General features: G+C 42.5%; 1 protein-coding gene across 1 annotated transcript in view; it reads right to left on the bottom strand.

Moving 5' to 3' along the window:
• fars2 (phenylalanyl-tRNA synthetase 2, mitochondrial) overlaps nt 1-27,500 on the bottom strand; it is a 104,853-nt gene that overhangs the window by 76,221 nt on the left and 1,132 nt on the right. Inside the window, exons 2-7 of the mRNA XM_080020517.1 lie at nt 5,026-5,378; nt 4,766-4,852; nt 4,546-4,605; nt 4,299-4,467; nt 3,809-3,971; nt 3,492-3,623 (exon numbers count right to left, since the gene is read on the bottom strand). Coding sequence (XP_079876643.1) covers nt 3,492-3,623; nt 3,809-3,971; nt 4,299-4,467; nt 4,546-4,605; nt 4,766-4,852; nt 5,026-5,360 — 946 coding nt within the window. The 5' untranslated portion in view covers nt 5,361-5,378. The remainder of the gene's footprint in view (nt 1-3,491; nt 3,624-3,808; nt 3,972-4,298; nt 4,468-4,545; nt 4,606-4,765; nt 4,853-5,025; nt 5,379-27,500) is intronic.

Below are 27,500 nucleotides of genomic sequence, written 5' to 3'. Positions count from 1 at the left end.
ATTTTACAATTTATCAAGTGCCAATATGGCAAAATAAAGGTACATTTCTCTCATTTGGACAGTACAACCACAGTCTTTGACCATTGCTGCCCAGTAAGACCAGTCTTGTACTGTTCGGTATAAGCACAGTCCTCACCTGAAATAGAGTTTTCATTTGTGACAGTTGGTTAGGTGGATATAGTATACAGAGTGGGTGTTTCTGACGGGTAACCTGGTAAGGTTTACCTGCCAGTAGGGGGTGAGGTATAAACCAGCAGGTTTGATGGTAAAGTGCCCTGTTCTGGGGCACGATATCAGCACATGCTAATCTGTTTTCTCCAAACTTACTTAACACATACTCAGGCCCTCACTGTAATCTGAAAGTACGATCACAGAGGTGCGTGCGAGCACACGCACGAGCAAAAACAAAAATGTCCAAACCTGGCAGTGATCGACATTAGCGGTTGTTGTGGTTTTGTTAACAAATGCAGTTTTTTCCCCGGTGTGATTTGCCTGCTCTTGTTTTTTAAAGCATGTATTATTGATTGGAACAAGCTGAGGTGTAGTGAAGCGCAGCAGTACAGCTTTGTTCGAGCTAGTCCACTTAGTGGATCATCTGACGATGCCTGACTGAGGTCGACAAACATAGAGCAGAAAGGAAAGAAAGAAAGAACAAATGGCTCAACAGAGAGAAACCAGCTGTGTTGAATCTCTTAATCATGTAAACACAGCATTTGTGTGTCTATCTGCGAAATTGTTACTGTGGGACAAATCAATTTTTCTCACCCATACCAAAGGGTTTTTTTGTCATTTTAACGGACACTATAAACATCTGCGCTGCATCTAGAATGGTGTACTACGTACTGCATTCTAGTACTACATGCCTCAGATGTGTACTATCATCCAGCATACTTTAGTATGAAAGTCAAAAGACTCACGACTTTTTGGACATACGTTGTTAGTATGGACCCAGCGCCAGTCTTTGGGGCAGCTTTGTGGTTTGAACTGGTTTCAGTGGGGGAGGCCCTTCCCCAGCACCGCCACTAATTATAACCCGACACACGGCTGTGGACTTAATTTGTACGAGTGTTGAAAGTGAGCAGCGCTCGGGGACAGATGACCCGCTGTTACTCAGCAGCCTGAGGCGTCATGCGGTGACAGCGGTCCGGTTGGACCGGACATCTGCGCAAAGTAACAAGGCGTCGTGTTTGGAGATGACGGCAGATTGTCGGAACACAGCGGAAGAAACTAAACTGAACCAACACCAGTGGAGGATGTGACGCACGAGTTTGGACCGATACCACCTGCTATAAATATTTATTTAGGAATTAGTCAGCAAACACTACTTGACTCAAGTGCATCTTAATAAGCAGTGGATATGGAATGGAATTAATATATACATACTTATCAGCCACAACATTAAAACTCTGAAGTGAATAACATTGATCATGTTATTCCAGTAGCACCTGTCAAGGGGTGGGATATATTAGGCAGCAAGTGAACAGTCAGTTCTTGAAGTTGATGTGTTGGAAGCAGAAGACCAGACGTCTGGGTCAGAGCATCTCCAAAACGACAGGTCTTGTGGGTTGCAGAGTTTCCGTTAGAAAGAATTGTTGCCTGTCAACATGCCCAGGAAGATCATTATGACCAGAGAGATGAAAGCACCTACAATGGGCACGGAGCGTCAGAACTGGACCACGGAGCAATGGAAGAAGGTGGCCTGTTCTAATGAGTCACGTTCTCTTCGTCATCATGTGGATGGTCGGGGTTAGGGTTGGATCCGATCAAGTATCTGTGGGAGGGGCTGGAACAACAAGCCCGATCCATGGGGGCTCCACCTCGCAACTTCCAAGACTTAAAGGATCTGCTGCTTACGTCTTGGTGCCAGATACCACAGGACACATTCAGAGGTCTTGTGGAGTCAATGCCTCGACGTGTCAGAGCTGTTTTAGTGACACGAGGGGGGAGCTACACAATATTAGTGGTTATTAGTGGTGTTTTACATGTTGTGGCTGTATATATATATACAGTATATAGAGTATTATCAATGATGGGTAAGTATTAGACTGCTGTAGCGTTAGAGACGTTAGAGGCTAATTTAACACTGCAGGCAAAAGTGGCCCAAATCCGATAACCATCGGGTGCGTTTGCCTGGCATGTTTTTTTCCGTACGACAGCACGATGCGTGCGACGTCTTTGTTACTTCTGCGCATGCGGGTCAGTTCACACTGGAAGCTAATATTGGCCACATTTAAAAAATTATGTGAACAGCCAAACAAATAATAAAAAAAAAAATCGGATCTGAGCAATAAATCCTTACTGAGCACTAACGCTAGCAGTGTGAACGTAGCCTTAGAGATGCTTAAAGACTCAGTGGCTGATCAGAAAAACTAACAACTAGAAAGAATGGAGGTGTTTAGCTGTCAGCATATTCCTCCTACACACATTTAGCTCCACAGTCATGAATCTCACGAGTGGGAGCAGAGGCGGGTCAGGCGCACTGCAGCAGGTTGGCACCAGTTTGATGTTTACTGCGTTGCTTCAGAGCACTCAAGCAGCCATAGTGCACCAAAGCAGGTAGAGTAGGGTTGAAACGGTTACCGGTGTTACCAGTGTTACCCTGTGTTCGGGCATACATCGATTAAATTACTTACCCACTGTCGTAATTTTTCAAGAAATAAAACCTATTTAGTTAATTTTCGTGTACCATCGGCCATGTTCATCAAATAAAAGCAATCACATTTCTTTAAATGCTAAGCGTGTTATCAATACCTAGTCAGATGCTACAAAACTGAAAGTGAATGTGCAGTACACACAGAGTCGCAGCACAGGCTGCAGAGTCACATTTAACTTATGGGAGGAGGGGAGAGGAGAGAAAAAAGGCTGTAGAAGACCTGAGATCAGGTCTAGATCGGGACCTGTATCCCTCTCCATACGTAATTTCCATGCATAATTTGTGGCCCAGTCGCCGTCCGCTGCACTTCCCCGTCCCTCAATAAGACATTGAAAACATTGTGTTTTTTTATTTTATGTGTATTTTATTTTACACCAAAGGAAAAACAGCAGCCCTGTGCACAACGGTGCGCCCAGCCCACCCCCTATTGCAAAATATCCAGTGTAGTCATGAGTTTATTAAGTGGTGGGAAAAATTCAACACCATGGCATTCCTAAGTTACAGTATAATATAACTCTGGTCCACCATATCACTTCAACCTCCTGGAACATCTGAGAGACTGACCAGCAAACCTTATTGCCAAATCACCACTCCCATGCATGTAATGTGTTTGTAAGTGCATATGTGCATCTACACGCATGTGCATCTTTTCTTATATATTATGGGTGTGTGTTTCTTGATTTATCTATATATGAGTGTATATCTATAGGTATTAGCATAAACTGTGTGCTGTTAGCCTTGTGATTATCGGTGTTTGCGGCAGAAGCATGCACTAGTAAGTTTTCTGAATATATTTTATATTGTGTGTGTGTGTCTGTGTGTGTGTGTATGTTCTGACCTGAGTTGACCAGCTCCTGCTCCATTACGCCGCATCCCAGAACCTCCATCCAATCGCCTTGGAAACGCACCTCCATCTCAAAGGAAGGATGAGTGAAGGGAAAATAGCAGTCCACCCATCTGACCTCTAGGTCTGACAGGGTGGAGGAGAGGAAAGAGGAGAAGAAGAGAAGGGAGGCAAGACATTAAATTAGAAAGACGTGGCAAAGGTCAAAAGAAAATGCTCTCTGTCTAATTAGCACCCTATTAAGTGGAATGAATACACACAACCTGTCACACACCAACCCAAACAATCAATCAATTTGTCCCTCCACTCACTTTTTCCAAACAGGTGGGTGACAAGGCACGTGAGAGTGGTTTTAAGGTTGTGTTCAACCAGTTTAACGGCTTCCAGAGTGTGTGTTTCCTGTTTCTGAGGCGTCCGTCTGCTGTCTGACTCAAACAGAGACAAGTCCTCTCCGTTCTCCACGCTGGAAAACAGCTGTCAAATATAAAACAATTTTATGATAATTTGTTTGTGAATATTTTTAGGTTTCCTAAACTTAAAACATACACCTTAAATTCTAGATTTTAACACTGGAAAAGATAAAAAGTTATAGAAATTATAAAGCATAAATGCTTGTTCCAATGACAAAACATTCTCTGTGTTTACTGAACGTGAACCTGGGAAAATAACAAGAGACCTGAGAAAATACTGACAGCCAAATGACAAAAAAAAAAAAAAAAAGTCTCACACACACACACACACACACACACACACACACACACACACACACACACACACACACACACACACACACACACACACCATGTGATTAGAGAAGAGGCGGACCCCCTCCATCTGATGAAACACGGGATAATGACTGGCGTCAATCTCGTCCCTCCTGTAAACGTCTCCAGCTAATAGGAAAGCGTCGAGGCCCGACTTCACCAGCTCCCTCTGGTGGGCGGAGGTGTGAGCACGAAGCATCGTAGTTCTGGAAGGTAAAGTCCTTCTTTTAGTATTTCATATAGATAATTGACATGAAACTTGTTGATCAGTCTGTGGGTTTCACCTGTTCAGGTAGTAGTTGTCGCCTCGTTTCCTACTGGGGTGGTCTGGCGGGATCAGAAGGCTATCAAACAAATCATTTAGACGTATCAGATTAAAGTGACCTCGGGATTCAAAGGAAAGCTAGTTACTGATATTGAAAAATGAAAATGAAAAACAAAGGCTTCATATAAATCTTGTGCCTTGTATCTTCAACCCAATCAGAAGGAGCAGAACTCACAGACCTGTCAAAATTCTGCTCCGTGGTCACGACAGGACTCAGGTTGTCGTGGACAGAGAACAAAGGGTTGCCCCCTCGACCGACGTAGGCACTGCAACAGATCAAACAGGACACAAAAAGGTAGACAGGATCTTAAATGTGGATGAAGATGAATGCTCAAGGGTGCTGTAGATCACGCTTAACTCCCACGATGGAGGCTCGTGTGCTTCTAAGCGGATGCCCTTACGTAAGAAGATCAATGTCCCCTCAGAGCTGCTAACCTACCTATAGAAGTGGGCTTTGATACGTTCCTTGATCAGCCAGAGAGGATGATGGGATTGATTGTGAAGGTTTCGACCAACTTTGGACAGAATCTTTGGCGTAACATTGGTGAAATCATCGCAGGGGTAGGAATGGCCTAAAACATCCACAGGGTCCTGACAAATGTTCCGCTTGGGGGCAGGGCTGTCGCCGCTGAGGCGCCGACACAAATGATGTTGTCTTTGTATGACTTTGCCTCCGTCGGCTGAGCGGCTTGACAGGCATTGATGGGGCAAATGATGGGGCAGGGATTCCAGGAAGGGCAGAAGCAAGGGGAGGGTCAGAGGCTGGATTCTCATTCTGATTGGCCCATGGAGCTGTAATTAAAAGAGTGGGAGTTCATTTAACAGAAAAAACAATATTCAAAATATGGTTTCAGATCTTTATACAAGACGTTATATTAGACAAAGGGAATCCGAGTAATCACAAAACATTCATTTTATTATTATATCATTTATTTTATGAAAAAGGTTATTAAACACCCATATCACCAATGCACCAAGTAATTTCCCCCCTAAGCTTAATAACTGGTTGCACCGCCTTTAGCAGCAACAATTTGTCTAAAGATCTGAAAGCATTCAGTGTGCACAAATATGCAATAAAAGAGTTCTTCATCGCTAGTTCCGTTTTTCTAATATGACAATTTGTCTGAAGATATGAAACCATTCAATGTGCCGAATATGCAATCGTATAGGTTCTCAGGAAGGGGGGAAATATTTTTTACAGCACTGTACCAATAATGTGAGATATAAAATAATAAAAAAGTGATAGTAAATGGGAATAAGACAGAAGTAGAAGAGAACATAGGAGATGAGAAGTTACAAGAACTTGAAATAGTGTTGCCTGGAATTATCATTTGAGTCAGTTCCCTGTGGTCCAGTGGGAGCAACACAGAGAGCTCCAACTGAGTCCGAGAGTCTGCACCAAAACAGACACAGCTTACAGAACCAAAGAGAACAGCGCGGCACACAACAGAGCTGGCCATAACAGTGGAAATCTGACTGCTCTGATGGAATCGACAAACTCTGACCCAACCTCTGGTCCTCATGAGCAGATTTCATGAATGCAAATTGAATAAAAGTGCAAGATCAGCAAATCATCCAGCGACAGTCGTTTCCAGGCTGCGAGGTGAGGAGCAGCCACTTTACGGTGGATCGGCAAATGGCATTTTGACTGTGGATGTAAATCAGGACCGTCAGCAAATACATTATCCTTTTACAGGGTAAGCTGAGGTGAGAGCTACCCGAACAACGTAGCATACAAGCTTGCAACACAGATGCAGCATTGTACAAATTTCTTACAAAGATGCTATTGAGTGCACTAACCACGTGCACTACATACCTATTCAAAAGCAACAAGGTTTAAAGTACCAATACAAAGCTCCAACAATTCAGACAGTCACCCAGTGGGCAGTCAGTCAGCTGGTTAAACAACCAGTCAAACAACAGAACAGTCTCATGGTTCCTACAATGCTGCCTGCAAATGCCTGCATTGGTACTCTGATAGTCAGACAAACAGTCAGACAGACAGACAGACAGAGACTGTCTGTCTCTGTCTTGCTACCGTGTTGCTACCTATTATAAAAAAGGACCCACCACTGACGCAGATTCTGAATCCAAAACTTTATTTGCTCATAATTCTCAGCCCCAGATATATACTTGCACCATTATATTAGTTTTAATAGGACAAAATAATTGACATATCATCCAATTTGATAAAGACATCTTACATGGATGGATAATTTAACATAACCCTGTACTTTCTGCATTTCACAAGTTTGTTCTACTTCATAGGGGTGATAAGAGGATAGGGAGGGGGAGGGAGGAGAAAGGCCTTTTATGAGTCCACCTCAAATATTTGTCCTCTCCCTGAAACACACACACACGATCTAAGACAAAAGGTGTTGCATTGCAGTGGCATTGCAGTAAAATGGATTATTGTTCCAAGATCCATAAAGCCGTTACCTCTCATCTAACACTGCTATCATATTATACTGTTTTATCACGCGCACACGCACACGCAGACGCACACGCAGACGCACACGCACACACACACACACACACACACATACACACACACACACACACACACACACGTGTCAAGGTGTCCTTGATTTAAGTCCAGGAACAGTAGGAGGTGGATGCACTGGGCAGCTCCCAGTGTCTAATACGATAAGATTGGTTGCAATATGCTGCTGGATGTCGATGTTTAGAACTTGTTTACATTTAAAGAGGGTCAAGCGAGAGACTCTGATGACGTGGAGGCCTGAGACCTGAAAGGTCTTTTTGTCAAAGGAAATCGTCTTTATTCGTACTTTGCAAAGTTCTGAGTGATTGAGATTGACCTATTAAGTTCCTATACACAAATGTGGGTGCAGAGGTATCTGGTCTGTCATATGCAAATTATACATCCTGAGAAGGGCGGAACAGATGTCCTATACAGGGTGTGTTGGGGGGAGGGCTGAGAGGAAGGTTCAAGCAGAGTCAAGGCTAAATACCAAATAATTTGAGGACATCCGAATAAATGAACAGTAGAAAAGAACAAGCTCACACGGTGACTCATTATAAAGTGGAGGCTATATAAGTTTCTGAAAACAGATCTTCTTCTCCAATTTCTACTGTGCTTTCGAAGGCCCTGAGTGTTCTCCTGCTCTCGGGGTTAACACAGTTTTACATAAAAGTAATGTGGAAATGCTCTCGAAATGCCCTCAAGATCTAACCACCCAAACCCCCGACCTATGTGACCTGGGAGGCAACGGTGAACTTTGCAATGAAGCATAAATGCAAACTGTTTCTAATCCTAAGATCAGGGGTCAGGTCTGACCCAATTTACTTAAATTCATTATTCATTTTTATTCTAAAAAGGTATTCATTTCATACATGTGGTCCTTAAAAAAGCCATTGCATCGTTTCGATTTTCTAATTTAAATAAAAAAAACTGATATTCTTGTTAAGAGACTGAGGTTTAGTTTTCACTAGTTTTAGGTTGGGGAATCTGTTATATAGATGGGATGTTACAAGGGTAAGATTTCACAAAGGGAGGCTGAAAGGCTGCAGTCTTGTCTAGAGACAAGTGTAACTATGAAGTTGTAAAGGAGAGAATTTGTGTCATTGTCATTGCCTATGAAAACCATATTGGCAAATATCGCAACGCTCATCTCTTTCCAGTGGCACCTGTCAAGGGGTGGGATATATTAGCAGAAAGTGAACAGCCAGTCCTTGAAGTTGATGTGTTGGAAGCAGGAAAAATGAACAAGCATAAGGATCTGAGCGACTTTGACAAGGACCAAATTGTGATGGCTAGATGACTGGGTCAGAGCATCTCCAAAACTACAGGTCTTGTGGGGTGTTCCCAGTGCATCGCAGCTTGCCATGTATGGGGCTGCATAGCCCCAGAGTGCCCATGCTGACTCCTGTCCCCCGCTGAAAGCACCTACAATGAGCACATGGGGAGGGGTTAAGGTCCGATCCGATCGAGAATCTGTGAGATGTGCTGGAACAACGCCCCGCAACAGGGTTAGTTACAGGACTAAAAAGATCTGCTGCTAACATCTTGGTTCCAGATACAACAGGACACCATCATGGACTCCACAGTCCAGTAAAGTCCATGCCTCAATGGGTCAGAGCTGTTTCGGCGGCATGAGCGGGAGCTACACAATATTAGTGGTTATTAGTAGTGTTTTGAATGTTGTGGCTGATCTGTGTATATATATATATATATATATATCTCACACACACACACAGACACACACACACACACACACACACACACACACACACACACACACACACGCACACACACACATACACATACACATACACATACACATACACATACACATACACTCTAGGTGCTGTAAGGGACCCAAGGACAAAAAAAAAGTTAACAAATATCACAAAGAAAATTGATATCTCGTCCCCGGGTCACAGAGGGAAAATATCTGTATTCAACAAAAAATTCCAAGGAAAGTTCCATATCATCGGGAAATATGATGCCATAGGCAAACACAGTGGTTTCCAAGGTCACAGCAGTTTTAGGAAGTGGTGCATCACATGCACACCCAAGTGCGCACGCACACACACACACACACACACACACGTTTAGGGTAGAGGGATTCATTCAGCCCCTAAAAGTGACATTCAGATAGAGAGAGGTGATAAATAACTTACTGCAGAGAGAGAGAGACAGGTAGCGAGATAGGTAGAGAAAGAGAAACAGGTAGAGAAATGGCTGCAGAAAGTAAGAGATAGAGATAGAGATAGAGGAAGGGACAGAGCGTGATACAGTGAGTAGAGGGAAAGAGAAAGACATACAACAAAAGAAAAAGAGCAGAGCTATATAAGAATAAGTCATTGAAAAAAGTGTGATGTACAAAATAATTTATTTTGAAAATATGACTTGACTATAATATTATAGTATGAAATATAAATAGTTAATTTAGTCATAAATTGTGACACAGAAAACTGTGAGAGAGATTACAGCACATCGGACAGTCCATTTTTTTTGGCAAACTGGGGAATCTGGGTAGTACTGTAATAATACACAACAACACCAACGGATGTAAATATCCTCTTCACGGTTCTCTTCCCCTTCACCTGCTTTGGGGAATTTATGGGAATCATTTAAGGTTCAATTTATGACACACATTTTATGTCCCTGACTGTCGCTCTCCAGTGGTGAAAAGCCTGAAGGACAGACAACTGATTATGACTCTGATATTAACTGACAAGTCAGACTAAATAAATACAGCAACCGTCCTCCCTCGGTGAGGCTCTGCCCTCTCCTCACCTACAGGTGACAAGCAGGGGTGCTGCTCAATACTTCTCGGTATAATGTGGGTCCTGAAAGTCCCTTGAGACTGTTATGGTGATTAAGGGATATAGAAATAAAGTTGAGCTGACAGTTATGATACGCACCTCCCCACCACCTCCATCCCATAATTGCAGAGTCATCCGAAGGAGTTCTCAAATGACTCTGCAGTTGTGCTGTGTATAAGGCAAGTACAGGGGACGTGACTAAGAGGTTTTTGAATGAATTAGGTTTTCTTTTGTTGGCAGGTTTTCTTATAACTACGATATTCTTATGGATAATCAGTCATTTTCAGTATACCGACCATTAATGTTTTATATTGCATTTGTATATGTTCATCCACTCTACCCCAGCCCACCAAGTAATCCCGGTTGATGGATCCTTGGTTTTAAGTTCTTCCCTTTTACCCTTTGGAGTGGGGGCGTTATAGTTAGAGGGTGTCATCAAATAATCCAGTGTATGTGGACCTGCAAACCCCTTTGAAACTGTAACTGTGATATTGACAAATGGAAATAAAGAAATAAATGAAATAAGCAAAAGAAGGACTTTAAACAATTCAAGATACCACTTTCTCATGCTTTCATCAGGGCTGGAAAGCCTGATATTAAAAAAGGGGGATTTGTTCACATGGAGCCTATGGATATCTCTTTATATATTCATAATTTCATGTTTAAGAATAAACCAAGTGAAAATATTGAATGCTACATCATTCTTCCTCATAATATGATTTCAGATCCAAACTAATTTCAGTTCACTCATTTACTGTAAGTTGTAAGTGTGATTTTCAACCATTAGAGGGAGTACTAGTCTATCATAACCACCACTAAAAATACGTCAAGGATGTCAAGTTGAAATACAATGGGAGTACCTTGCTCAAAGCACACTCAAACTCGCAAAAGTTAGTTCAATCAATAGTGCCTCTTTTAAGGTATTATTACATCACAGGTTCTACCTCTACACGCAAAGAGAGACACACTGATCGAGATGAGGCCAAATGTACCACTGGGGAAACATTCTAGATGTTAGAAGAGTGATGCCTGTTCTCCTGATTGCATCCAAAAATGGGACCGCTGAAAGTGAAAATGATTAAGAAGAAGAACATGATTAAGTGCTTTTATTACTCTGTAAACTCATCTCCTAGCTGGCTGGGGTACAGTGACCTGACTCAGCTCCAGGATGCTGAGAAAAATCTTTGTGTACTAAATCATTTGCACAAGTCAGGGTATATATTTTAACATTCCAACACCCCTACAGTTCCCCTCCCATTGCCTCCTCTTCTCTGAGCCCTGCTATTCTCTTGCAGAACGCTGTATCTCTTTCCAGTGGCAGGTATGAAGTCAGAAAGCACGGTTCGAGTCTCTCACCGCCCGGCATTCGGGAAGCCAGTCAGGCATTAGATCACATCTGCACAGGCAGGGATGTAAAAACATAATAAAATAGTGATTTAGACAGAGAGGGCCCTGTAATACCACAGGATACACCACCTAAGGAGAGAGGAGGAGAGGAGAGGTTGAGAGCAGTCGCATTGAAAAGAGAGGATAAAAAGAAGGAACAAATAGAACACAGCAATGAATGTTAAAGCAATTAAAAAGATGGGAGGACAGCAGAGGGTTGGAGAGAGACACTGAGAGAGAGAGAGAAAGAGAGAGAGAGATGACATTATGAAAGAGGAGGTTTTTATGGAGGCAGCGGAAAGTGCCGAGGCTGCAGCTCTCTCTGCCTCCCTGCTTGACTCATAGATTCAATTTGTTTTCCCTCACAGTGTGTCACTATGGCACCTCATCAAAGACAGACATGGTTAGCACACAGGGTCAGTAACACACATGCCCACACAGACACATACTGTACTGTACACAGACACACACACACACACACACATATTTAAATATGCACATCTGCACACACAGTATCCACATACACACAAATGCAAACACATACCTCAAACAAACACACAAAAGCACACAGGAAGAGTGTGCCCACACACGTACACACACACACACACACACACACACACACACACACACATGTATACATCACACACGCACACCCAACTGTCCCCAGTATGCTTACTCTACACTTTTAAGGCAGTTGCTTCACTAAAAGTCCAGTGTAGTCAACAGATAACTCTCTGCCAGCAGCAACTCTTGCCCTGTAAGTCCCACTTAAAGGAACATATCGCTCATGAATGACACACACACACACACACACACACACACACACACACACACACACACACACACACACACACACACACACACACACACACACACACACACACACACACACACACACACTTCAACAATTTGTTTTTATTTTCCACATATAGCAGCCAGGGATATGTCAAGTTGAAATACACAGGTACAAAGGTGATTGCAAAATTCAGAACAAGGGAAATACTAGTTTTTCTATAGTACCAAGCTGGTAATGCATAAGCCAAGAAATTGGAATAGAATTTGAATATTAAAAAAAGAGAGAAATAATTTTGTTAACGGTGTGCGAAGTTCACATCAGCGGAGACGCACGGGCGCAACCAGCACGTTTCCCTCTTCTCTGGCGTTTCACTGTGTGTACAAGGGAGAGTGCCCATTTGACCAGAATGTCCAGTAATTCCACAGATGTGATGATGAACATGGGAAATAAACCCGACTATCGCTGACAGAACGTCCTCTTGTGCAGTGGATCCCCACTAATGGCTTGGGGACCATGCCGGGCCGCAGGGCGTTTGCCACCTGGCTGTGAGAATACACTCGGAATTTTTTCAGGAGCGATCTGTGATCTGGAACAGGAAACAGAGTAAATTTAATACATCTACAGCTTTTATTTGCTTTGTTTGGAGAAAAGATCGCTCTGATCAGAGCTGCAGAGCTACGGAACCGTGCGTGATGCCCCCCTGCCACTAAATTTGAGCATTTAAAATTGGAATATATTTAAATATTTAAAAAAACTGTAAAGCTACTGTAGCAGTTAATAGTGACTTTAAGTACAATATAATTTTCCATTTATTGTTGAATAAAATTCAGTGTTCAAGTTTTTACTCATGTACTAAAGAATAGTGTGCTTTATGTAGCATACTGTTACTATATGTATTTGCAGCAAGTATGATAGATAACCATCATTGTGGAAATAGAAGGATCATAAGATCCTTAAGATAGAGAAAAAGGAGCAATTACACTGACGACAATATTTAATGAAGACTCATGAGACTAATTGCATTGAAAAAGGTACCATGTATGAAAAAACAGGAAAAAGAAAATGAAGCATAACAAATAACTATGGCCATACCAAATTAGATTAGAATATCAACTCTCAATAATCTTTTTTTTACCCCAATAACCTAAGCTTCTGCCCTCTTAGACTATTTCATTTATTTTGAATTAGCGACCTGTTGTGACATGTTTTTTGGTTGATTTTATTTTACTGTGCCACAAAAAACGAGTATTAAGAATTGTGGAATGTCAATGGAAGTGGTATCAAATGCCAGATTCACTGAACTAATACAATCAAGTAGAGTCCTGTCATTTATGGATTGTTCTACTTTTCCAAACTTCACCCCAACTTTCACAAGTTCCGCAGAGCTTCAGTTCTTGTTTTACTAATTCATTGTGGAGCCCTGACTCTGTGTACAAGTGGCTGTGAAGAAGGCCTTTGTGGTCGTTTCAAGTTGAGACACAAAGCACTGAGCAGCATCGTCTCTCCCTCTGAACATACCGCGGATTTGGAGGTTTATTGACCCGTATGAAATCGTCCCTCTGGAGGGATGACTAAAGCCGATCTGGAATCAATCACTGTCAGCAGCAGCGCGTACGAGACCGGAAAGGACCTCAGAGAAGCACCCCCTCACCCCAAATCTGTCGGTTTCATCCCTCCAATCTCAAAAGGAGGAGGTGGTGGATGTGAGGACGTCATCTATTTTCTATGGTCATTTTTTTGCAGTGAAGCTACAGCACCGTAATGTAGATGAAGCCATTCTTAAAGGCCTTGGTCTACGTCAAATCAAGTTTTAGCCTGTTTACTAGTCAGCACACACATTAACCCCTGACCATTTTCCTGATACCACCTCAGATTTTTAGGTTTTTTAATGTTGTTTGTACCTTGTTTTGAAATTTCAAATGATATGGTGATAACCCTACCTTAAACTGCACTTCTACTCTTCATCAGACAATATATTGTGTTGTATTCGGTAATAAGACTACAACATTATTTATCACATAATTACTTTCATTCGAATACAATTCCATTATCAGGCAATACTATTCCTCCGGGATGTAACTCGGGAAGGAGAGCGGTGGGGGCGTGGGAGCTGGGCTCGCACTAGGAGTGGTGGCACGAACGGGATCAGCTCCTGAGCTAATGCTAGCCGGAGGAGCTGGCTCGTCCTCCGACGTCGCACCTCCGTCGGCGTCCTCCAAATGCCAGCGCTCCGCCCTTCTCCTGACGGTAGTCAGGGAGAGCTGAGCGCAGAACGGGCACTCCACGGCATCTTCCAGGAGCGCCACCTTGGCGTGCTACCTACCCTCCCATGCAAAGACGCCTCTCCGTGCACCCCGATCGCCGTGCCCTGTTCCTCCAAATAAAACAACTAAAAACAGTGTTTTTAGCTGTTGTCTTTGGAGGAACGGAGCACGTGTAGGGATAGGTATCGCTAAGATTTTAACGGTACTACTACTCTTACCGATAATTGATCCGATACTTTAACGGTGCTCTTATCTTATCCTCTGTGCCCGCCCCCCCACCCGGCAAACAGTCAAATATTCGAATTGAACAGCCGAATCTGATACGGCTGACAAAATTCTGAGTCAGGTACAGGCCGAAAACAAATTAAACACTTTTAATTTGAGATGATGAAATCTTTAAGACGGAAAAAAAAACGTTTGTCAGTCTTCAGTGTTTCTTTTTCTGCACAACAAAACTGGCCTACAGTATACAGGATAAATCACAAGGCAGAGGAGTGACCTGACTTTCCCACGTTATGCAGTGTTCATATTCAGAATTGTTTGAGATGAGGTTGAAGAAGAGATGAGGATTGTTGCGGTAGTAGAGGAGATGCAGAATAAATGTTTGGCTGCTGTGGACAGCTTTGAATAGCGGTGCTCGTTTCTTCTCCACTAGCTCAGTGACCCCGCATCAACTTTTGTTTGATACTGCAAGTATGTCTTCATTTCGTTCTGAATCAGTGACAGTCCCTCTTCTTCTTCATCAGTTAACATCATCAGCAGCATGGCTATTTCCATCTCCTTATCATCCTTTATCTTTTTTGGATGAGGCTCAGTTTTCTCCATGCTGCTGTCTTCACGTTCCATTAGCGCTGGCCCCTGCACACTGTTTTGAGGCACGATCGGCCAGTTTTCCCACCATTTCATCAACCTTGTCGCCAAGAAGATTCTCTAAGAATGGGGGGGGGGGGTGTACCGACGCAAATAACAGTTTTCCGAGTTCCTGTGAAAGCAGCATCACTTCTGAAACATATTACAGTTTTCCCAGTTCCCGTGAACGCAGCATCACGTCCTTCTTTGGAGCACTTTCAATCGGAGAGCAATTTCTGTCTCTTCTAACTTAATATCAGAGAATGAATCCGGGTCATTAAGGGCCTATAAAAAGTTGTACGATAATTCCTGATGCCCATAATCCTCACAAACTTGATGCAAGTGACAAAATTGGAGTGCGATTGTTTATGAAGGAATCCATTCATGGATTCCTACCATGTGTCTCTTGGCTAGAGCAGACTGCTACCTGTCCACCTGCCTGTTAACACCTGTTACCACGACGACACGCTGACCACAGCCCATAATAGAGGCAGAGCAGTGCTCTAAAATATCGCGCGTGCACACGCACGCACGCGCACACGCACATGCACGCACACGCACGCACACACACGCACACACACACACACACACACCTCTCTCTGTCTCTCATAATCTGTCTCTCTCTCCTACTTTACTTTTGCAAAGCAAGCAGTGAACCATGGGAGAGCACTTGGGTGTTTACAGTGTGTTTTAGGAGTGCCTGCGTGTGGGTGTGTGAATGTGTGCTTGTGTGTGTGTGTGTGTGTTTGTGTGTGGTAATGTGTAGGAGTGTGTGTGTATGTGTGTATATGTATTGTATATGTTTTCATGGACAGAGGGGACTGTGCGTGCGTGCGTGTGTGCATGCGTGCGTTTCTGAGGAAGTGTGTGGGAGTGTGAATCCTGGCAGCGTTGGAGTAAACATATGCTGACAGAGATGTTGAAGAGGCAACAATTTTGAGAAACAAAAACAACACACAAAATTAACCCATACACACGTTCACGATAACATACCCACACACACATAAACATATGCACACACATGTTAACAAACAGAAATACACCCTCTGCCCTTCCATCAAGACACACATTAATCTGTACCAAACCGTTTTTCTACTTCTCTCCCTCTCTCTCTTTCTCTCTCTCTCTCTCTCTGTACCCCCTGTCTGTCCGACAGACAGTGGAGTGAGATTAAGATGTCTGCTCTGGGTTTTACCTGGACTGTCAATGTCTTCCAGTAAAAAAAAAAGAAATGAAACCGCTTTGAGGCTTGAGCTTGTTGGAATCAGTGAGTGATCTCCCTGTGTGGATCAAAAGATGTGCTAGCTAACCCAGACTAACAAGCAGGGACAGTTGTGTGGTCCAAGAGAAACACAGGATCTGACAAAGACAAAGACATACATGCAAACTAAGTTTAACAAGCAAACAACGAGAACAAGCAAAGTTTAAACTAGTACAGGGGTCGGAAACCTGGAGTACAAAAATATCAGTCATTCCTTCTTTTTTATGACCAATTTTAAAAAATGGTTCTCATTCCTGAAATGCGTATGCCAAATGAAAAACAGTTGAGTTTAGAAACGTACTTAGATCTCTAGGTAACCAGGCTGTGGTGTGGGGGCAGTGTGATTAAAGCAGCCACACCTGTCTTGGCTCTAGTTGATCAGGCCCGGGATCAGGGGTGGCTGCACGTCCGTTGCTCGTCAGAGCAATCAGCGAGCACAGGTTAAAACACCCATCCCCACACGCTCACACAAACACAAGCTTCCGGCTTGTTACATCTTGCCCCTCTCTCCAGTAAATTGTTGTGTTTGTACCATCATGGCCTGTGTCTGTTTCAATGAGCTCCTAGAAAAGCCACTCGTGTGGTGACTTGTGTAAGGCGGAACTGCAGCACACAGCCATTCTGTTTGTAGAAACAGAAAGTAGAAGGCAACATTACCTTCCAATTATTTTTATTTGTATGCCATGCCTCTGATACGCCCCAGGAATGTGAGTTATTCTCTGAGTTATATGTATCAGTGGTGGTGAATATAAATAGGCCATGTTGCCCTTTAAATATTTTGTGCGGCACTGTCAAAACTTGTAATTTTTTTTTTTAATTGATTAAAAATTGCTCTTCCATGACTACAGATTGTTATAGTGGAACATTATGGCAGAGAACACCACAAACAATACTTCCCAGTGCAACACACCCCTGTAAACACCCTCTAGTGCCACACAGGTGAAAGCCAACCAAATGGAACCACTTTGATGAGACTTAACATCCACACCCCCCTACCACACAGAAAAACATTCAAAATAAAGTTTATCTTAAACTGAAGATTTTGAGGCTCAGTATACTTGGCTCAATTTTCTCTGACTCATTCTACTCTCAACAACTCTCAATTAAATTGAGATCAAATGGCCACCCTTTCCAGAATCTTTCTGCCTCCTACGTGCCTCTTACTCCTTGACTTAGTCCCTCCCACTCTTCCTCCTCTAAATTCACACTTTATGAACTGTGGGTGAATGTGTGGGTGTGTGTGTGTGTGTGTGTGTGTGTGTGTGTGTGTGTGTGTGTGTGTGAGACATTGTGTGCGGGCACAGTCTGACGACAGGAACGTTAACGTCCTCCTCTCCGAAACCCGACAGGGACTACTGTCCCCAAGTAGAACAAAGTGGTGAAACTGGTGCAGCCGTTAATAAGGAGGGATTTCTGCTCGGGACTCACTGCAAAAAACTTCTTTGCAGTCGTGTTGGCTGAAGTTCATTTGGTAACGATCCTTCATCGTGTCTTCAGTTTGAGGCCGTTAGCAGACTCTGTACGTCCCAATGATGACTGCTGCAATCATTTTGTAAGTTTGTTACGATTCCATCCAAAGGGGAATTTTTAAGCCAACTTCCTTCTAAAATGTTGGAGCAAATAAAATGCAAATCAGGTGCATTTCCATCTTTTGGGTTGAGGCATAATTAACTGGTTACCTGAATTTTTATGTTCCAACGTTCAATGTCAGTAAATGGTTCTTCTTCAGAAGGTGGGTGTTGTACTATGACACAATTACAAGCTTATACAACAAAATTGCCATTAAATCACAAAAAAAAATTTTTTTATGGAAAATAATCATTGTGAGCCTCTCTTATTTGACCAAAAAAGTTGATTTCCCTGCAGAATAAAATGAGCTCCAAGCATTAGCAAATGGAAGTAACATGCAAATCCAAACATAAAGTCTTCAAATACTGTGCATGTTCTGGCTTATTGCTCCAAGGACTACATCAAAGGGAAGTCAGCTACACAGTCCACTAGGCCAACCTACCTGCCATATAAGTTCTTCCAAACTCAGCGATGATAGATGTAGATGTTATTTTGATGTATACCTTCCCCAAATCTGCTGACTCCGCTGCCATTATTTTTGCCGTTATTTTCGGAGTTTGCTCTGGCCAGCAACAGAGGTATAATTTATTATTTTGTTAATCAGTCTGTAAAATTATGTTCATTCTTGCTTTGGGGTACAGATGTACAAGGGTAGCCGAATACAGGTAGTGGGAGATGCGAGTTTTCCAGAATGAGAATAAGAATCATCTTTATCACCGATTTAGATACTGATACTGAGATGACTATTCTTATGTTCTCATATACTGCATGCTCTTCTGCAACGCAGAAGGGTTTGCGGTTTGGTTCTGCTATTTGGGACCACCTTTCTTGCAGAGGCATGCCATTGAACATCAAAAGTTGCTTGGTGCAGAGTTAATAAAACCTTTCATTGATTTACACTTACAGTACATTACTGTACATTCCAATACATTCGTTCTCTGTATCATATTTGACAGATAAATACACGTCTTGGGGGAAATTTGAAAGTTAGTCTGCACTGATGCAGTGGTGCTGTGTAACTTTAATAATAGATGTGGACCAACTGGTGGAAAAAACTAGGATTTCAAATATTGACTTTGATATTGGCTAAAGTCCTATTCATTTACGTCTACGGTAAAATATCAATAAATATAAATAAATTAGTCACTATTTCCACTGCTTTTTTGGAGTGTGCATTTCTCTTTAAAATGAAAGGTGGTCTTTTATCACTTTCTATCACTCTCCCCCTTTACTGTACAGTATTGTACTGTATGTCTACTTTACTATATATGTACAGATTTCGATTGAGAATGTCCAGTTGAACTGTCTCCAGTGGGCGGCATGGATTCAATCACTCTGTAGTCTTTAGATGTTACCAAACTGTCGATTTACGTGTATATTTATATAGCTTCTTGCCCGGTAGATGTCAGTAGATCTGTTGGATTGATATTTTAAATCCGTGGTCCATATTACTTCGGTGGATGAACTAAAAAAATAATAAAAATGAATCCTTAAAATGTTGCCTGCGTGTCCCTTGAAAACAGTGAGGCGTCGGAGAAATAGAAGCCGTGCAATGGTAACTACTCACCATGTTAATAACACCACCATGTTTTTTTGTATTTCATGGAAACAGAACTAACTGAATATGTAATGCAAGAATGACATGACCTACATGGCACCAAACGGCCACCCGTCACTGAGAGCGCAGCTCTATTTCCACAGACATCACGGTGAGTTCTAACAATGAGAAGTTCTGGTTTATAGGCAAACATGGACGGTTGTTTTAATGACAAGATGGTTGCGTTATGTAGACTGCATAGTGGTTGCTGGTTGAGTAACCAGGAGACGACAGACCGAGGGGAAACCATGCTGCGTTCAAGAAAACTCTTAAAATTGGCTGCGTTTCAGAGAACCCGGGAAACTGTAAAACACACCCAACACGACTAAACTGGACCGTGGCGTATTTATAAAACAAATTGTTTGTTTCAGCCTTATTTGGCAATCTGCTTCTCTGTGCCAATAAAGCTGCCATGACTAGATTTGACTTGAGAGGGAGAGACAGAGATGGAACAGACAGTGTTAATGTCTATGGTAGTGGTGCAAAGGAATCTAGCACCTGTTTGTGATGTTACATAACAGAGGACTGGGTCCAGTGTGTGTGTGTGTGTGTGTGTGTGTGTGTGTGTGTGTGTGTGTGTGTGTGTCCTCCATCTGTTTCAGAAAGCTTTTCCTGAACCTGCTGAGTTCACACACACACACACACACACACACACACACACACACACACACACACACACACACACACACACACACACACACACACACACACACACACACACACACACACATCCAAGGGAATTTTTGTACAGCAACAATCTATGACTCTCTTTCCTTGTCAGTCTCTCTCTTTCACACACCCTCTCTCTCTCTCACTCCCTGTGTCTCTATCACTATCTCTATCAGTCTCTCTCTGAAACACGCACGCCCTCTTAAATGTTAAATGCGGCCGTATCCTCTGCATCTCTCTGCAATTCCCGACTCTCAGCCCGGCAGCTAATTTGTCTTTGGTGACAGCAAAACAAATGATTCGGCTCCGACGCAAGGTCGCTTCTGCCTTGATAATGTTGTTATCTCGCTGCACGCTGCTCCGTCAGGTCATTACCTGAGTCCAGCCAGGCTGCCTGTGCCTCGCTAATGCGGTTAGCATGCTACACTATTCTACGTTGGGTCATTAACAGGGTCAATCACAAAGGCCTTCCCTGGCCTAATGTGGTTATCAGCATACAAAAGCGGTCCACCCTCATTTCACAACCCCCCGGGAACGCATTGAAGAGTGATTCAGCTTTCACAGTCGAGACGACTCAGTCATTGAACTGTATCTGAAACAAAAAGGATTTGTCGAATGAAGATCCTTAAACCACGTGTAATACATGCATGCATTTATTTAGTGTGAAAATTATGTTTGTCAAGTCTCATATGGGGTGACGACACACACACACACACACACACACACACACACACACACACACACACACACACACACACACACACACACACACACACACACACACACACACACACACACACACACACACACACACACACTTTTTGCCTCCCAAATGAATGGTGCAGAAGACAGCTTCGTTCTAAACAGAACAGGTGTTGAAATGAACAGGTAAAAGTGTAGACTGATAGATGGATGGATTGATGGAGGGAGGGAGGGAGGAAAGTAGCTAAGGGAGGGTTTTGGTCACAGATTGTGTCCTGTGTTCGACGTATTCTTCCAGAACTCTGATCACAGGACAGGAAGATCGATGTGCTGACCATCAAAGCCCTTGTTTCACCAGGCAGAATGACAGACAAGGGAGGGGAGGATAGAGGGAGGGAGGGAGGGAGGGAGAGATGGTCGGGAGACGTACACAAAAAGGAGCAAGAGACAGAAAAGAGTTTGAGAGCGAAAAAGGAGAGCCTAATGAAAGAGGAAGCACAAACACAGCGTGAGGTGGTGGAAGAGCAAAAAAGTGCCAACATGACAAGTTTTAATAAGTAAAAATAAAATGGCTTTCAAAACGGCCACTTTGGAAGTTCCCATTGTTTTTTGACTGACATGGCCTGCCAAAGCAGCAAATGAATGCTTATTCAACCATGCAGCGCAAAGATAACCGTTTTGCCTCAGAACACAAAAACAAAATGATAGCTTTTTGATGTGCAACAAGGGGCTGTGGTGCATCTCCAGTATGACTCCTGACGGTGCCCCAACTAAAATTCCAAATTTTTGCTCCCGTAATGTGAGAGGGGCTTCATTTATTGATTATTTAGTGGTAGAAAAGTTAATATTCACCATGTCCACATTTCCATTGGCCAAAAGCACTGACATCTAGGAAAGCTGCAGCACCAACCAACTTTAAACAATTAACACATGAAGATGGCAAACTATCGTGCAACTAGTACTGCTGCAGTGACAACTCTGCTAAACTGTGACTCTTTAAAAAGAAAAGCAGCAACAGTTGTGTACGAAAAAAGTACTTTCACTGAGGCAAATCAAGGGGCCCATCCTTTGATTCGCATCCCTTTTTGCATCATAGATGCAAAACCAAAACGGTTTGCATATGGTACCATGGAGCATGTGCAGTGAGTTACTACACAAACGCACAGTCACACCAGAGTTTCCGTTACCCTGTCATTGCCGAAAATCTGTTGAAGTCCGACATATTTAAATCTCTCCGGTCATAATGTCTGATGAAAATAATTCCCTTTAAGTACAATATGAATTTCTGCTGGGCGATAAAATGAAAATGATAATTATCGCCATATTATTATCCTCGGTGTCGAAATAAAATCGACTCGATCATTTAGATAAAAAATTTCGCAGGCCTTCCGCTTTCGGCAAGTTGCAGCGGAAACCCAATCAGTTTCCTTTCACCTCGAACCAATCACGTTTGTCGATATAGAAATAAGCCCCGCCCCTCCCTCACAGACAGGTTGCGCTTGTAGACATCGTAGACACACACGGAACGGAGACAGAGCAGTGTCCAGAACTCTGAGGGGAAGCAGAAAGATGATGTAACGTAACAGGGACACATACATCCAAAGTTTGGTGTAAATTTTGGATGATTCAGTTCGACCCAAAGCAGACGGTAAATATCGATTGTGTTGTAAAATATGTCGACGAGATGTCAACACCACAACTTTATTATTTATTTAGACCTACTTGCCATATTTCTTGTTTTTGATTTTATCAAAAATGGATTTAAGTGAAATGTTAATTTAAGCGACTGCACTTGTTACTTATTGGTTACTTACAATGTGGCACGGTGGCGCAGTGCATTGCACTGCTGCCTCACAGCAAGTAGGTCCTGGGTTCGATTCCCGCCCGGGGCGCTGTTGGCACCCTGCTCCGGCGGGTTATCTCCCAAATAGGAGCCTTTCTGTGTGGAGTTTGCATGTTCTCCCCGTGCTCACATGGGGTTTCCTCCACCTCACGTCAGTAAGGACCCCCACCAACAACATGCACCCATCATCGTCTGACCAGCGATGGACACTTATCACCTGGTCCCCGGGCGCGTCCACGTATGCTGCCCACTGCTCCTGGCTGTGGCCCCGGAGGAAGGACAAGCCAGGATGGGTCAAAAGCAGAGGATCCATTTCACCGGCCACCATCAAGCATGTGCGTGTGTGTGTGTGTGTGTGTGCAAGCATGTGTTGTGGAGTGTCGTGTGACAATTAAAGACTGTTTTTTCTTCTTTTCTTATTGTTCACAAACGGAAATTATTTGAGTTCTAGAAGTAATGTTTGTAATATTTATTTATATTTAACCCAGCATCAACTGACGGGACTTATTTTATTTTGAATATACAATATATATATATATATATATATATATATATATATATATATATATATATTATAAATCGACATGTATAAATGATTTTATCCTATATATAGCCTACCTATTAATTGTTTTTATGCTCAATAAACACATAATATTTGACCGGAATCTCTCCCATTTGTCCGGGAAATTCTTCCAGGGCACGATGACTGGCACCAATTTTTTCAAACGGAAAGTCTGACTCACACACACACACGTACGTACACACACGTACGTACACACACACACACACACGTACGTATGTAAACACACACACACACACACACACACACACACACACACACACACACACACACACACACACACACACTCTTTGCCACTCTTTGCCTCTCAAATGAATGGTGCAGAACAGTGCACAATCATTAATCCAAGTTACAATCTCTAAAATTCTGTCGTTCTTGTGCTTTCATTTCAGAGGCATTAAGCACGACTCTCAATTTTTGATTTTGGTAATGATTTATGTTTTCCAATTTACATTCATATTTATTTCATGACAGATATATTCATGATTTTTGCTACCGATTCCTTTCCGTAAGCCATGTTGTTAGTAGTGCCTGGGCATCCATCTTACCCAAGACTCCATCAGGCTCACTCCTCAGCCTTAAAGCCACGATGACACCGTCAGTATATGGGTCAGCCATAGGAAATACCTGTTGATCGATTGGGCTGTGCAACAAAGCCATCTATCAGTCAGGAAGCTCTACAGGGATTTCTGCTGTCAACTGACGTCGACACACACACACACACACACACACACACACACACACACACACACACACACACACACACACACACACACACACACACACACACACACACACACACACACACACACACACACACACACACACACACACACACACACACGTAACACCCACCTGGCTGACATGACAATCAATGCTTCAATTAACTACTCTAAGCTCCACCCACCAACACCAGCACTCCATCTCTGTCCTTAAGCTCTCAAGCTCTCTCGTTACACAACTAGTTTAATAAAATAAACAATAATTAAAAAATGTGATTCAACATCTAACGCGGCACATTTTTGGGCAGTTCAAAGTAGCTGGAATGTACAGTAAAGCTGATTCACAACTGCATGCAAAACTGCCACACAGTTACAAACATATACACATACATAACCCCGCACACACTGACGCAGCAATGCTGTTGACCTTCCCACTCAAAGACAGCAGGACATCAGCAAACAGGATGTGTCTGTGACCTTTCACACATCCACTGCTAAAGAGCACAGAACACACACACACACACACACACACACACACACACACACACACACGCACACGCACACGCACACGCACAGGAGAGGAAGCAGGATCAATGTAGTTTCGATTAAGTCAATTCAAAAAGTGATTTTCTACAGCTGGGTCCCTGATCAGATGATCTGTGTATTTGTGCTGGTAGCAAAGAGTGGGGGGTGGGGGTGGGGGTTAGTGTTACAAAGAACACCAGAACATTAAGATAAATAAATGAACTGGTCGATTCAGATATCAAAATAGCTATGACAATGATGCTAACTTCAAGATATGGAATTCCATCTAAAGCTGATCATTAAGGTGCCTTCATCAAAGGGATAGATAATTCAAGAAAGCAGGCCCTGAAGATGAATCTAGACTGAAATCTACTATGCAGTATCTGTCTTCAATAAAGAAGTAAGAAAAAGATGGGTTTTAGCTGGGCCAGTGAAAATATTGGTTGGGCCAGAAGAACACAGAAGAAGTTATATCCATCACAATAGTGAATTAAAAAATAAAGATATTATTACATTACATTACATTTAGTCATTTAGCAGACGCTTTTATCCAAAGCGACTTACAATTGTTCAAACGCCGATGGACGCAGCCATCAGGAGCAATTAGGGGCTAAGTGTCTTGCTCAAGGACACTACAGCATGCTAGCAGGAGGAGCCTGGGATCGAACCAGCAACCTTTAGATTACTAGACCACCAGCTCTACCGCCTGAGCTACCATCCCCTTATTAGTGTTTATTATGAGAAAAATCCAATACCAAGAACATAAATAAACATGACAGATAAAGAAAAATGGCTTCAAACATTCAAGATTTCCATAATGTACAATATATAATTTGTTGGTATGTAGATGTCACCATAACTACTGCAATTAAGGCATAATCTGTCTGATGTGGATGAGGTTCTTTAAAGTTTGAAGCCTGTGGCTCAATGTGCTTTTTGCCTGGATATCCTCGTTGCTGGCATGTAAGGATTAAAGCCATGCTTATCTTTACTAAGGGTGTATGGATACATAAAGGCAATAATGTGAAACACTCTGCAATTGTATTGATAACAAAACCAAAACATTTACCCGGGGGCTTTGTATAATTTAGTTGTACAGATAGTTTGTAAAGGGAATTTCTAACAATATATTGACCCCTTATTCCCCGTTGTTCCAGTCCAAATTGTCAGATGAAGCGTTTTACAATGTGGATCACATATTTGTGCACTTTAACTTCAAAGAAATGCAGCAGTGTAAATGTCTAACACGATACGTTCAATTTAATAATGTTACATAGAATGTTGTTAAAAATGCACTTGTGTCAAACACTGCAGTGGAAATGTAACAGTACTGTTCATTTGGATCACATATCAATCATAGTCCAATAATGAAGTGATATGACAGTGATAACAAATCAATATTTTTTGGGATGGGCCATATGTAAACAAAAAAAAAAAAAATCCCTCGAGAGGGAGAGAAAGCAGTTCCCCAGAGTCAGCTGCAACATCTGGATTGATGAAAAAGGGTGCGGTCTCTTGCTCGTGTAACAGTCTATTTATTTATTTATTCATTTTTCAGTTATCAATCGTGGACCATTGAGGTAAATGTGGACAGTGGTACATTGAGTTAATCTCCAATCGCAAATTTGTTGCTTCAAAATTCAAAATTGCATGATATTGAGATGTACACCCCTAGTCCTCACCATAGACCAGGGGTCGGGAACCTTTTTGGCTGGGAGAGCCATAAAAGCCAAATATTTCTAAATGTATTTCCTTGTGAGCCATATAATATTTAATCAAATTGAATGCAACTTAATGCGTGCATTTTTTAAGTAAGGCATACATTTTTAACGTATAACACATCTGAGTACTTAAAAAAAGCGCTATATACAATACATTGCTCTTCTTTATAATATCATTGTTATACTGTAGCTAACCAATAATAAATGAAATACTTTTTTACCACTAATGCAACTTCTGGTGCTGCATGGTTTTGCTGATGGCCTTGTAGTCTGGTTCATACGTAGTCAGGTTAAGCTTCACGCAGGCGTTGAGGCTTCCATCAGTTAAACGTGAGCGTAGGTTGCTCTTAATGTTTCTCAGATGCCAGAAAGACTGCTCACATGTAGAGCCAAACATGGTCAATACGGCAATACTCACACGCTGCATTGTGTGGTTTGTGACGGGAAGCTCGTTCCAAGTTTTAAGAATCAGCTGGTCTTCAGGTTCAAGTTCAAGTTCAAGTTCAAGAGATTATTTGTCACATACATAATGACGTTTTTTCCTTTTTCTGTCCACTTGTGTTCAGCTGATTGGTCCGACTCGAGGCAGGGAGTTTTCTTAATGTTTTTCTGTCTTACAGAGGGGATCAGCGCAAAGGCTCGAAAGCAGCCCAGCAGTGGAACGCCATTTCTGCTGCGCCCAAGAGGATCATTATTATCCACAATTATTATAATAATCCTCAGTGATATATATAATTGTGGCCTGCGTGCCGCATATTGAAATGAACAATAAAACTCTTGCCAGGTCGGCGCACCACGGCCAGAAAGACTCCATCTCCCTCCATAAACCCTCACCTGTGGGCAGAGACTCCCACAAGTGGCGCCTGAGCAGAGACCCGGGAGGGGCAGGACGCCGAGTGAAAGGCCCCCGGAGTCTTTCTGTGGTCCGCAGCCGGTGCTTGACTACGGCCCTTTGTCCGCCACATTGATATTTTGAATTTTAGTTTCAAAATTGTAATTTCTCTTATCCGTTTTACTTTAAAATGAGACAGAATAATTATTTATTACTTGTTGATTGTGATGAAAATTTTTAGCTCAAAATTGCACGTGAGCCATATACCGTCATCGAAAAGAGCCATAATTGGCTCGCAAGCCATAG

Source organism: Zeus faber (assembly GCF_960531495.2).
Source record: "Zeus faber genome assembly, chromosome: 19".
Classification (NCBI taxonomy): Eukaryota; Metazoa; Chordata; class Actinopteri; order Zeiformes; family Zeidae; genus Zeus; species Zeus faber.
The sequence above is the reverse complement of the archived record's forward strand: the minus strand, read 5'-3'. Positions and strand labels throughout refer to the sequence as shown.